Consider the following 14526-nt stretch of genomic DNA (forward strand, 5'->3'; position numbering starts at 1 on the left):
GACTCCTGAACTCCTAAAACTTTAGGAATATGAACCTCTGCATCTTTTTTGTTATTTAAGCCCTTTCTCATTTTCTGCAAATAAATGCTCTAAATGACAATATTTTTTTATTTTGAATTTGGGAGAAATGTTGTCCGTAGTTTATAGAATAAAACACACATATATATATATATATATATATATATATATATATATATATATATATATATATATATATATATATATATATATATATATTGAGTCTCTACATCTCTCTATCATTCCATGTATTCCTTCTAACTCTGTCTTCCATTTCTTCCACTTGCCTGTCTTCATACCGCAAGCAGGTTTAACCGATGGACTCATAAACAGGGACAAGTAACAAGAATTTGCATTTTTATATGAGATAAATCTTATTTTTCATTATAAATTACATTACAGTGGGAAATTTAACTGAGCCAGCTTGGATTCCATCCTGTGTGGGATCAGAAATGAGCTAATCTAACTGATAACTTAAAGGATTTTGCCTATTAATTAATTAATTCCATTATATACACAGGGATTACTCTCCATCAAACTTAGAAAATAAAATGAGAAGGGGTCACATTTACTTACTGTACTGTTCACACCACTGATTCCATTCACATTTTTCTACACAATATTTTAGGATTGCAGTGATATTACAACATTTTTGCACCACAATTTAGACAAAGTCTGATAATCTTATAATTCCTATTGACAAAGAATCCATGTTTCCATATCCATGTCATTTGAATTACATAACACATTAAAGATGTTTCAAGTATATTGACCCAACACTTGAAATGAACCAAACGTTGTCACTGTGTTTGTTAAAAATGTTGATACATTAATCTATAGATTATTATTAAAGAAAACAAACCAACAAAAAATAAACAAAGAAATGATTACAAAACTAACCCACATCAAATGTTACATGACAGGACAGTCACGGTTCCTATCTGCCTCTAAGGAGCTCTGAGTAAAAAAAAGTGAAAAGAGACGATCACCACAAGATGTCAGCAAAGGAGCAGCTTTGTTCACAATATAATTTACAACTTAAAAGGACTGAAAAAATGTAATGCAAATTAAAATAAAGTATTTAATCAGCTTAAGCTAAAATAAGGAACTTCATAAACAAAAGAATAAAACATTAATAGCAAAAACATAATTAAACCAAACAAACAATTAAGATTTCATTAATATGGATTAGAATTAATTTAAATAATAAAAGATAACAAACAAATAAAAATAATAGATAATAATAGCATGTAATACCAAACAAGTCCCGAGGGTTTAGATATTAGCTAGTTAGCTAGTTAAGCCTCTTTAACTAGAAGAATTTCTTTATTTACGGTGCTTTACAGCCCAGAACTTGGATTAATGCCTGCCTGGAAAACCGACTCTTAATTATGTTTGTACTTTTTATTTTCTGAAGTGTAATCAATTAACATTTTGTAATCTTTTAATAGGAGAAGAAAAACTATATGTATATTGCACCAAAGTTTTGCCACAAATTGTATGGGGTTTTGAACATAATTCTGTTTGGATAACTGACCACTTTTCTTGGCAGTAGCCCTTCTCTTTTATTACATCCACTTTATCCAGCCACTGAGCAGGCTTACCACCACCATGTTTCTGGACGGAAAATATTTAATTATTGGTATACATACATTATATTACTTTATTTTTTTAACAGTTAAAGTTTTTGGCAATTGGGAAACGTTGTGCCCTTTATATGTACATATATATTATATCTTTGATATCATCACATACTTTCAAGATAAGATGATTTGGGTGGGACAAAAATAGACACTTTTTTTTTAATGATCAAATACATCAATCAAAAATATATAATTAATAAAAGGTTATTTAATTTACTAAATAGTGAAGAACAATGGGTCCATTTTTGAGGCCCAAGTATCTACTTTCACACGAGCCATTAACCACCAGGGTAAAGTGTGTTTAATATTCTAAACTGAACAGAGGGTCCCTCAAAATAGGCCACTGTAAAAAGGGGTTAAAAAAGAGGTAACTAAAAAAAATCTAATTCAAATTAATTATCAGTCATGTTAAGCTAAAATAAGTAACTTCATAAACAAAACATTAATGGCAAAACATTAGAAAACCAAACAAACAATTAAGATTAAATTAAGATGGAGAAAAAAATATTCAGAACAAAAGGATAAGTGGACAGGCTAACATTTAAAGCAGTCAAATAAAGAGAAAATTAATTTAAATAATAAAATTACCAAACAATAGTTATTTTTATTCCATTCCCTCTGAAGCTACCACCACCATGCTTAACAGCTATAATATTTCGTTAAAGGTCTTGTAATACTGAACAAGTCCTGAGGGTGGACGTTTTCGCTAGTAGGCTAGCTGGCTAGTTATGCCTCCTTTTTCTCTGTGCTGAGAGCATCTCTCTGCACATGTAGACTCCTCACTGGAGCACGCGCGCACACACACACACACACACACACGCAGGAGGGGGCATGGCTCAGGAGCCAGTGACAGCATGGAGCTGTGAGCAGCACACCGCCACACACACAACTGCGGGACACAGGACTGCAGGAACCGGCAGAGTGCTTATACAGAGCAGCGTCCACCACCACCTCCACCACCGCCTTCCCCACTGCCTCCACCCCGGGAGCAGGCTGCTTTAATCGGCTTCAGGACGCAGGGAGCCTCCCTTCAGCACCGCTCTCCTCCTCCCCTACAGTCAGTGCGGCTCTGCTCTCCTTCAGCCTGACACCAAACAAAACTGAGCTCTGGGAGCTTTCGCTCAGCACTTCTTCACCCGGGGAAAGACTCAGCAACTCCTCTGTGTGTGTGTGTGTGTGTGTGTGTGTGTGTGTGTGTGTGTGTGTGTGTGTGTTAGTGTAAACAGCGAGCTAACTGTCTTTAAGCAGCAGTAAAAGCGCGGAGCATGGCGGGAGTGTAAGCTGCTCTGTCATTATTTCACTGGAGAAGCAGGAGGACACTTCTCAGCATGAACACCAACGGTAAGAACACACTTTATAACTATGGGATTTTCTCAGAGTGGCTACTTTATGGCTTATTATAAGCAGTATTACTGTACATAGTACAATACAGCACTGTAAGGGTTAGAGGAGCTATGATAACTACACTTATAGTTTCCTGCCATCACTCACCTCAGCACTGAGCAGGACATGGCTTTACAGTGGTATATAAAAAAAAGTTTGGGCACCCCTGGTCATTTTCATGATTTTCCTTTATAAATCATTGGATGTTCTGGTCAGCAGTTTCAGTTAAATATATCATATAGCAGACGGACATAGTGATATTTTAGAAGTGCCATAAAGTTTATAGGATTTGCAGAAAGTGTGCAATAATTATTTAAACAAAATTAGGCAGGTGCATCAATTTGAGCACCCCAACAAAAAAAATAAATGACATCAACATTTAGTAGATCCTCCTTTTGCAGAAATAACAGTCTTTTAAACCTTTCAGAGTCTGGCTGAATTCTGGTTGAAGGTATTTTGGACCATTCTTCTTTACAAAACATCTCCAGTTTAGTCAGGTTTGGAGACTGAGATGGCCATTCCAGTTAGTGTTTAGGGTCGTTGTCTTGTTGAAGTATCCAGCCTTGGCGCAACTTTAACTTTCTCACTGATTCTTAAACATTGTTCTCAAGAATCTGCTGATACTGTCTGAAATCCATGCAACTCTCAACTTTAACAAGATCACACAGCCCCACAGCATGATGATGGAACGGCCACCGGATTTTACTGTGGGTAGCTTTAAGTGTTTGTCTTGGAATGCTGCATTCTTTTTCCGCCATGCATACCGTCTCCAAATAACTTAATTTTAGTTTTAGCAGTCCACAGCACCTTATTTCAAAATTATAGCTGGCTTTTCTAAATGTGCTTTAGCATACCTCAAGCGACTCTGTTTGTGGTGTGTGCTCAGAAAAGGCTTCCTCTGCATTAATTACTCTGCCATACAGCCTCTACCTGTGCAAAGTGCACTGAATAGTTGAACGATGCACAGTGACTCCATCTGCAGCAAGATGATGTTGTAGGTCTTTGGATCTGGTCTGTGGGTTGACCATGACTGTTCTCACCATCCTTCTCCTCTGCTTATCTGGTATTTTTCTTGGTGTGCAACTTTGGGCCTTAACTAGAACTGTGCCTGTGGTCTTCCATTTCCTCACTCTGTTCCTCACAGTGAAAACTGACAGCTGAAATCTCTGAGATTTAAGCTTTTTGTATCCTTTCTCTAAACCATGATGTTGAATAATCTTTGTTTTGAGAGAGTTGTGTTTTGTGGCTCCCGTGTTGCCACTCTTCAGAGAAGATGCAAAGAGGGAGAATAACTTGCACCTTTCTCAAACCCTTTCTCATATTTGTTTTCACCTGTGTGAAAGTAGGTCAAGGGTCAGTGAGGTTACCAAACAAATGTTGTGTTCCAATAATTAGTGCTAAAGGCATTCAAATCAATAAAACAAGGGTGCACAAATTTATGCACCTGCCTGAAATTGGTGATCTGAACAACCAAAGATTTATAAGGGAAAATCATGAAAATCATCAGGGGTGCCCTTTTCATAATACAGTAATTAAGGCAGTAATAAGATTAGAAAGTAAGATATTGAATAAATATAATACTAACAATAAACCAGATGTAGTTACTGTTGCTGGTGGTAAAGAAAATACTTTTGGACAAACAAAATGCAACTACAATTTAAAAATAGTTATAGAATACCAAAAGTATAGTTACTAAATGTTCAGTTCATCCCTAGAATATGGCAATATTAGGTTTTAGGGTTACTTTTCCAGACAGAAATTTAGCTTAGTCCTAGACTACACATATCTTTCAGTGGAGAATCTCTTTCTTCACAGTTCAGTAAAGTCTAATACTAGGCTTAATCAATAGTTAGCACCTTGATCAGACACTTTTGATAGCCATCAACAGGCTTATTACAACATTCTGTTTGAATAGTTGACCACTCTTCTTGGCAGTAGCCCTTCTTTTTTTGTTCCATCCACTCTATACAGACCCTGAGCATGATGCTACCACCACCATGCTTAACAGCTGGTATGGCTCTGACCGTGTCAGTCTTTTTCCAGACCTTGGGAATGTTGCTCATGACCCAGTAACTTTACTTACATACAGTTGTTTGAACTGATGATTCTTTAGTCTGAAGAAATGCTGACTGTGGGTGGCCTTGTGTTGAGCCATAGTGCACCACATTATTACTTTTTTCTATTTAAGAGGAATGCTGTAGCTTATTCTGCTCCAAAAAGAACAGTTCCAATAAACTGAAAGACAGTCTGTGTTGTGACAGTCTTGTCCTTGATATGAGCATGTGAAAAGTTTCACCACAACTGCATATTTGTGTGTGAGCGTATGTGTGTTTGGCTTTGCATTTGGACTTTCAAATCAAGTCTCATAACTCAAACTGTATTTTGCACTCCGAGTGTGAGTATAATAATATAAACCATAAATAAAACATTTCATATATATTAAAGGGCCCATATCAGGACAGATTTTCTCTTTTTTCTAAAATGTAATTTTTAGGGTAGTGTATTGGCAATACATATCACGATAAAGGAGTTACAATCCAATATATTGCGATATAATGCGATGATATTTTTAATATGTTTAAATCAAATTTTAGAAAAAACTGTCAGTATAAAAAGACATTTTCTGAGTCAGCCAGTCAGGTTTCATAACTGGTCAGAATCAGTTAAAGAGTTTGTAAATTGGGAGCGTTGCCTCTTGGTTTGGTTTGTTTTTACACAGGGGAAAACGGAAAATACAAACAAACCATGTGAGAAAGTTTTCACTGCTTTTTGGCCAGACGTGTTTGGGGTGGGAGTAGGAAACTAAATACAGAGACCACTTTCTCTTAAGAGAAGTTAAACATGTAATATCTCTATCTATATATGTTACTGGAATAGACAGACATATCCCCTTTTTTGTTATAATTACGTTTTCAGAAGCCTTAATGCCTTAAAGAACCCTGTGATGGTCCTACTGATTAACTCCGCTATTTGTAAAGGTACAGGAGCTGCTGATTTACCCTCAGAGACACGTCTTATTTTAATCAGTGTGCAGTAAAATTCAACTACAGTCTAGCCTGTAAATCAACAGATACAGAGGGCTGACTTGGATTAAAACTCCATGCACCAGTGAATAATCACCCTTTTTATTTAATCACAGATTAGATGGAGTTTAATCCAGGACTTCCCTTTTTGCCTTAGGTTTGTCTGGCAAATAGGATGCCCAGTCTTAATCATTCCTGTCTATAAGCTCGAAGCTGCACCCTCCTTCTATAGTGCATCTCTGTCTGTCTTGATTTTCTACACTCTTTAAGGTTCTGGAACTTGTTTACGAATTGATTCTGGTTTCCAAAAGAACTCATAGAATTCAGGGATAAATGAAACTTCTAAATGTATAGGTTCTACTCTCATTATCGTTTTTCAACTTTGGTACTGGAGGAACCCTCCACTGCTCATTTTGCTGGTTTCTCTGCTTTTAAACTCCCACTGCTTGTCCATACATATCCATTTAGGTTTTAAAAAAAGTTTTTTTTGCATGTTTTGGCCACCTGTCCACATTAAACATTTTTTTCTGAAAATTGAGCTTTTTTTGAGACTTTGTTTTCAGAATTGTCATGTGGACAGAGAAATAGGAGCTCTATGAAAATCCTGAAATCACGATCTATGCATGTTTCTGTCTTTAAAGCAGACTCTCAACAAACTCTAAAGTACCTCCCTACATAAGGCCTAAAACAGCTATGTGCAGCGTCTGCACATAGATATCATTACGTTTTAGATTTCCTCCTGTAAATATATGAAAGTACTGCTCTATTACAAAAAACTGTCCTATTACAAATATATAATGTTCCGATTAGATTTAGAATCTGTCATATTGCATTTCGCTTGTGTAGTACACTACATGGGTAGTAGTGTGTGATTTGGGATTCAAGCTCTTTTCACAATTTGAAAATTTAAGTTGCAAAGGGACAGATTCTAAATCTAAACGCAGCATTATATATTTGTAATGGGACAGTACTTACATGTTCATATGTGAATAAATGAGTATTAGCAGCTTTTTGTGTGACTTTTGGTCCAAAGAAAGTCAAAAGCTGTAAAAGCTTTCTTGGTCTTTCCCAACCCACGCTGTGTGGGCTTCCCCTGTCCTTCAGTCCATCTGAAAACAGATGTTCTGCAAAGCTATGTCATTAAAAGTTTCTTTTTGAGTTACAAATGCAGGCTGTATATCAGAGCAGCTAATACTGTATTTTTCTCACTATAAGGTGCACCAGATTATTAGTGGCACTATCAATAAATATTTATTTTCTGGTCTATTTTCATACACAAGGCGCACCAGATTATGAAGCGCATTTTAAGCGGTACTTTTTAGAAAAAGGGTTATTGCCATGTTTCCCTTGTTATTCAGCAGGTCTTGCCGCTGGAGGGTGAGACCTGTAAAGCTAAGATAAGTTAAGTAAACAAAACTGTAATTCTTTTATATGTTTTCAGACGAGTCAGACCAGCGCTGGATGTTGATCTACACAGATTTCTCTCCTAAAAACAGTTTTTTGGACGAGTAAAGCATTTCCAATAATAACAGTAAGCTTAGATTTCCAGATTTCTGCTAAGGCTGAAGCCGCCTAACAGTGCTACACTGAGGTTTACTGGTTTACTGTTCCGGTAAACCAGGGTTATATTAGTTAGCGGTTCGTCCCACATAGCTTGTTTTAACACGATAAACACGCAGACTACAGTCCGATAATACTTACCTCTGAACGGCCGAATGGCTAGCATGGTTAGTGGATAATGCTAATAATGCTCTAGCAGTGCTAGCCGGGGTTATAAGAAGGCTACAGGCCGATAATACTTACCTCTGAATGGCCAAATGGCTAGCGTGTAGCAGGTAATGCTAATACTGCTAGAGAACTAAACTGAAAATATTACCATGCCATACCAATATGCAGATATTTGAGGACATGGCATTAAAGGACCTTTCAACTAACTAAAGAGTTAAACCAGCTGTGTTCAAGGTGCTTCCAGGACCAGAAGAAAGACTACTCTAAAGAAACATCTATTGATCTAATAAGTCTATTTTTAAAGTACAGAATACAGAGCCAGTTCACTCCACTGCTACATAAATACTCTCTTCTTTTCCTGTGACGTTTTGGCCAAAGAAAGCCAAAAGCTGTGTACTCTGTCTTGGTCCTTTCCAATCCAAGCTGTGTGGACTTCCTCTGTCCTTCCGAAACTCTCCTGCACTGAAAACAGATGTTCTGCAGGTACATCTGGAAGGCATAATTTCTTTTTTTTTTATTGTTTTTGAAACATGCTGGTCACACCAGGTCTCACAGTAATCAGTACATTTAAAATACCGCTCGGTCTACAAAGCTATGTCATTAAAAGTTCCTTTTGAGGAAGAAAGGCAGGCTGTAATTCAGAGCAGCTAATACTCGTTTCAGGGGTTCTTTGCTATTTTATAGTTTATATAAATCACATATAAGCAGTAGCCTTGCCACTGGTACTGAGGGTAAGCTTTGAAATATGGTATAGTTTAACTGACTAGGGTATAGTGTATACTGGTAAAAAAAGAATTAAGTATTAATAGTGTACATCCTCCTTCTTTAGAGTTGTAATAAGAGTTTTATAAGCAATAAATGTGTATTAAAGGCAAATTGCAACTGCATGTGTCAAGGTTGATATATCAAAATTGTTTGAATTAATATCATCAAGAGACTGACTTAGGGTTCTTTTAAATGTAGCGTTATAAGGAGCACTTAAACTCCTTAAATTTTTCCAAAACTCTGTTTTTCTGCGGGTTTATCTTGTTCAAACAAGCTATGTAGGATGAACTGCTAGCTAATAATGCCCTGGCTTACCGGAACACAGTATAGAGCTGTCGGGTGGCATTTTCTAGTCCTAACCGCAGCTAGTTAGCCGCTAATGCTAATGCTAATGCTGCTGCACCCAGTCTTACTGGAAATCTGGAAAGCTAAGCTTACTATTAATAAACAGAAGCACTTTACTCACCCAAATAAACAGTTTTCAGGAGATAAGTCAGTGTAGGTTAACACCCAGCGCTTGTTGGACAGTTTTGTTTATTTAGCTTTACTTATCTTACTTAGTTACCCCCTCCACCACCCAGCAGCGAGAGTTGTTATGTTATGTAAGAACTAAAAATAATCGTAATCGAGAATCCCTCATATATTTGAAGAATATCTGTTTTTTTTTTTTTTTACAATATCGCCCAGCCCTGCGTAAAATGTGCCGCAACCCACAAATAAACAGAACCATGGGCCAGCTCGCTTTGTAGCTTTCAATGTTCGGACCATTTACACAAAGTGTAAGGCAGGCTGTTGTTAACCAATTTGCAAATGAAGAAGAAAAGAAACTTTGTCGCGTTGTACCAAAATCAGACTCTGCTTAATGTGCACAGTCAGTATGCCGTAGCATAGATGTACCAGCTTTTACTTGCAATTTTTGTATCTACTATAACTGTAGATTAATCTTCATTTCTTACACATACTTTCTTATACAAACTTTCCATTTCTGTTCACAGACCAATATTTGGAACTGGAAAAGTTCCCAGCAACCAAACTATGTTATAGTCATAAATAATATATAAATACACATTGCTAAGTGCAGAGGCAGGGGAACCGTGGGTCTGCCCCAGACCATGATGTGCAGCCCAGGTCTGTCCCAGCTGGTCCACGTTGGACCAGCATAAAGACTTTGCCTCAGCCTTCCTTTCACTGTCAGCGTATCTCTCGAGTGAAGGCTCAAGAACCTAAGAGACACTAAAGCTGCACTGGGCCGTTCCTATGTTTCTTTAAGTTTTGGGTGTTGATTTTATTCATTTTTCCTAATAAAGATACGTTTTGAGATCACACCCACAGTCACAATGTACATGAGTGCCTTTTGTAAGTGCAAACACAATGGACGATGTCACGATTATTAAAATGATTGAGGTCATGTTCATTTATTGAACGATAAGTCGATAATGTAATTATTGTGACAGGCTTAACTGCCCATGTTTAACCATAACAGTGTAAAATACGTTTTTACCTCTGCTGTCACTTTTTACAATAATAATTCCATCAATCTAGACTCAGAGTTAAAAACATTAAAAACAGTGACAGATCTACAACTATGCAGCAGCATAGTTTGGAGACACTGGAGACTGCATTATTTGCTTAATTTAATTGTGTAATGAAATGGAATGGGGGAAGAGGGGGAATGATAAGGAGTAAAACGGAGGATAAGAGACGGTGAATCACCAATACCTCAACCTGTCAAAATAAAAGGCATCAGTACAAACAGAGCAGTAACACACAGTACTCCCAAACTAAAAATTTAAACATTTGATACCTTTTTCTGAAACTTTTTCTGAAATATATTTAAAGGACAGTTCACCTTGGTTAACTTTATTATTACTCTTTTATTACTACTGTTACAAGTCAAACAATGCTTTTGAGTACTGTATAAAATCCTGGCTTGCTTCTATTTTTTGGGGTTTTGTCATGAAAAACTGGCCGATCCGTGGTCTTGTAGTTCCAGCATATCCGCAGCCCAGTGAAAGAGGCTTGAGCGGCAGGCCGCGCGAGTGGCTCTCCGTGCTGTGTCGCGTGGGATTACACTCTCAAATCTCTCTGCTCTTCCGCTGCCCGCACTAGCCCATTACGTCAGTGGCGTTTCCCTGCTCTGGAGGCCTAGCCAAAAAGTATCCCTCATTAGAGTTAAGTGCTGAGCCCACAGGGAAACACTGGCACACGCTGCAGCTCTCTTTGTTTCAATGGATCCATTGTGAATGCCTCTAATGCCTGGCATTCTTTTACTAAGCTGCGGAACTCAGCTGACAGCGGGAATGTAGCAGGGGTGTGTGTATGTGTGTGTTTGTGTAGTGGAATAAGCATAGCCATGGAAAACAGAATAAAAAACAATTAATATTGCAGTAACACCCAATTCCGTAATATAATCACAAAACCCAGTCTATTAAATACAATAAAAGAGTGCATCTCATTGTGTCAGTCTGAAAGTAAGTGTTGACAAATATAAAACCCTACACGAAGCATGTGAACAGTAGAGGTTGAGTAATATTGCAGGATTTTACACAAGTATGCATCAGGTTATGTCTTGAGTTTTTGCAGAACAGGGCTGCACGATATATCGTTTAAGCATCATCATCACGATGTGCGCATGCGCAATAGTCACATCGCAGGACTTGTGATGTCACTTAAAGCAATTAAATCAAACACGTCATGTTGCAATGTTTTGATTCTTGACACAAGAAGTAGATACACAGCGCTGTCTCTGTGTCTGTGTAAGTTTGTAAGTGACAGGCTGCTGCTGCCTGCGCCAGAAGCACGAGGGGGGGCAGGAGTAAACACGAGGTAAACGCATGCCCTCCATCCACATGGCTGGGCACATGCTTGTAATGGCACGTGTCGAAAGCTGTGAACTTCAGTCCAGCACAGTTTTGCGCAGATATTTCCAATTACAGCTGAATTAGCTGTACAGCTAATTACAGCTGAGCTTGTAATCCTAGAAAAACGCTCTTATTTACCTTTTAAAAAGCCATTTAAATGCCTGATTAAAGGGCCGATTACTGTTTTTTTGCTTTTTTTCTCAGGTTTTGAGTGCTCGGTGCTGACTCAGCTTTTGGTCGGTCCAGACACGCGAAAGTGTGCGGGTGGGGGCGGGGCTGGTGACTTCATGGGCTCTGTATTGTTTAATATTGCGATATATGTCGTCGAAACAAGAACATTTGCAATTAAATTTTTTTTTCCAGTATCGTGCAGCCCTAGTGCAGAAGCAGTTTTCTAGAGATAATAACAGAGGCAAAGTAGGGCTGCAACTAATGATTATTTTGGTTGTCGACTAATCTGATAATTATTTTTTCGATTAGTCGATTAGTCAACGATTATTTCTGCCATGTTCTCCATCGCTAAAACGATAGAAACGGAAGCGGAACATGGGATTTAAAAAGGGGCATTTAAAGGTCTAGATGTGGTTTAAATGTGGAAAGTACTGATGTTTAGTGATTAACTATGTAATCTGTTATGTTTGGGCAGTACTGTTACAACTTAGGCATCTGGAGTGCTACTGCCATCAGACAGGTGTTTGACAACAGTGTCAGCTGGAGGAATAGAAAAACAAGGGAAAGAAAGGTGAATATCATTTTGCAATACATGCAGCGATTCATTTAAATTATCAGCCATAATTTAAATACATAAAGGCTTAATTTAAGGGTTCTTAACCTGGGCATATATTTTAAATCCTAACAAGGGGTCACACAGTGACAAAGGTTAAGTACCCCTAGCTAAGTATATAGATCCTGCAGACTTTTGAATTTTGTGCATTTTTCATGGCCAGTCTGAATAATTTCCATAATAATCATAAACAAATCAAATCTGCTTCATAAGTCTTACACCCCTTAAACAGAAGGTTGTTAGATTTACAGTAGTCAGTAGCAGACATCAGGCCCACTGTAAATGAACAGCAGTGCATTATCTTTCAAAGCAAACTGCAGGAGGTTAAAGCCAGCATCTGGGCTGGCAGCCCGCCATAGCATTTACATCAGGAGAGCAGGAGGAAAAAAAAACATGCTGAAAGAGGGACTTTTAATAGGAGCCAAGCGTGCAGGTTACTACAGCCCACTGAGCAGCCCTGCTGCTGCCTGTTTCTGTGTGTGTGTGTGTGTGTGTGTGTGTGGCTCCGAATTACAGATACCCTCACTCCATTCCATTAGACAGGAGGAAGAGCTGGGCAGGGCTGATGGAGTATTAGCTTTATGTTGTGGAAATGGGCTTCCCCATCTCATGCATCTTGTGAAGCACGGTCCTGTTCCACATCCTGTTCCACATCTATAACTTTAATGAGGCTGATCATTGGCTGATCATGAGCTGATCATTGCTGTGCCCCGTGAAGTTCAGTCTAAATTTAAAGTCAGATATAGGTATATATCACTTTTACAACAAAAGTCACAGAATAGCTTTACAGAGATCCTGGTCTGAGCCTCCTTTCAGTAAGCTAACGACAACAGTGGCAAAGAATAACTCTGTAATATCAAAAGAAAGAAATCTTGAGCGGAGACAAGATTGAAAATACAGTTATTGACTAAATGATCGCAATATAAAGAGAGCTTACTCTTTCATTCTATATCTGTGAATGGCCAGAAATAAACCGTTAAAATAGACTATGGCGCTGCCACTATGATCGGGAGATTGCCGGTTCGAATCCCGGTCATGCAGCTTGCCATCAAAGCCCTGAGAGAGCACATTTGGCCTTGCTCTCTCTCTCTGGGTGGGTAGATGGCGCTCTCTCCCCTCCCCTCACTCCAAAGGGTGATGTCGATCTGTGAGCTGCTGTATCGGAACCGAGTCGCTGCGCTTTCCTCCAAGCACGCTGTGATGCTACTTGGCAGTGATGCGTCAGCAGCAGTTCAAAAAGAGGAGGTGGCGTCTGACTTCACATGTATCGGAGGAGGCATGTGCTAGTCTTCACTCTCTTTGTGTTAAGGAATTACCAGTGATAGGGAATATACAGCTGGGTAGCAGCTGAATATGTGGGACAATTGGCTACATAAATTGGCAGAAAACCTGGAGAAAATTAAAAATGAAAATAAAAGTGTAAATGAGTGTAAAAACAAGAAGGTGGTCAGAATATTCTGATTTGAGTGTGAACAGTAAGACAGTAAGACTGCACATTGTGCACTAGATTGTAGGCTCTGCCATACATTTAGAGCTTATTCAACATTCTTGTCCAGCAGGACAGGAGAGAGAGACGTTTGGTCAGCACCCAGACCCTGCAGTTGTCTCCCGCAGGGCAAAAGGTTTCGGCCTTCGACTCAAAGAGCACGTGAAGCCTAGCATCTGTCACTCTCACACTGCAGTCAGCTGATTGAAGTCAGGTTCCCATTATGCCCCACATGGTATTCAGCTTAAACATACTGTATATACCACAGTAATGTGTAGCCATATTATTTACAGTCTCAAAATTAATCAGTAGTTTCACACACTCTAGAATAATGTTCCTGTGGGTTTGAGTTGGTTGTGCAAGTTTTAACATGAACCACTGCAGTCTTTGCTGGTAATAACAAAAGCTTATTAAAACGTTAAATTATATGTTTAAAGCATGTTAAAAGCTAGAACAAAATCAATAAAGGTGCATTAGAAGTTATTAATAATTAGTGGAGTTAGTGAATCTATAGGTACAGAATTTGAATTGAATGTGAAGGTAATTAATTATTATGCAATTAAGTTAACTTTCTCTGACCAAAATACATATTTGCACTGTGTGAGGGTTCATCTCAAATGCCGTCATTTTTTCATATGACATCTGAACATAGTTAATGTAAGGCTTCTGTTTTGTACAGAAGTAGTTTTGTAGTAGTAGAAGTTAGCCTCTCCACTGTGGCACAGTGGCGTAGTGGTCAGCAGCGCTGAAGGTCTTGGGTTCAAGTCCCTATCTGGGTGGAGTTTTTTATGTTCTCCCTGTGTCTGCGTTGGCTTCCTCTGGGGACTCCAGTTTC

The 14526-nt window shown here is 38.4% G+C and overlaps 1 protein-coding gene across 2 annotated transcripts in view; it reads left to right on the plus strand.

Annotated features, from left to right (window-relative positions):
- The first annotated feature begins 2368 nt into the window (after positions 1-2368).
- LOC103034923 (actin-binding LIM protein 3) overlaps positions 2369-14526 on the plus strand; it is a 135123-nt gene continuing 122965 nt past the window's right edge. For both annotated transcript variants that reach the window (XR_007425027.1, XM_022676244.2), the window contains exon 1: positions 2369-3002. Coding sequence is in view for 1 of the 2 variants with exons in the window: in XM_022676244.2 (XP_022531965.2) it covers positions 2990-3002 (13 nt within the window). In the remaining variant the exon portion in view is untranslated. The remainder of the gene's footprint in view (positions 3003-14526) is intronic.

The sequence above is a fragment of the Astyanax mexicanus genome, chromosome 17 (genome assembly GCF_023375975.1).
Source record: "Astyanax mexicanus isolate ESR-SI-001 chromosome 17, AstMex3_surface, whole genome shotgun sequence".
In the NCBI taxonomy this organism is placed as follows: domain Eukaryota; kingdom Metazoa; phylum Chordata; class Actinopteri; order Characiformes; family Acestrorhamphidae; genus Astyanax; species Astyanax mexicanus.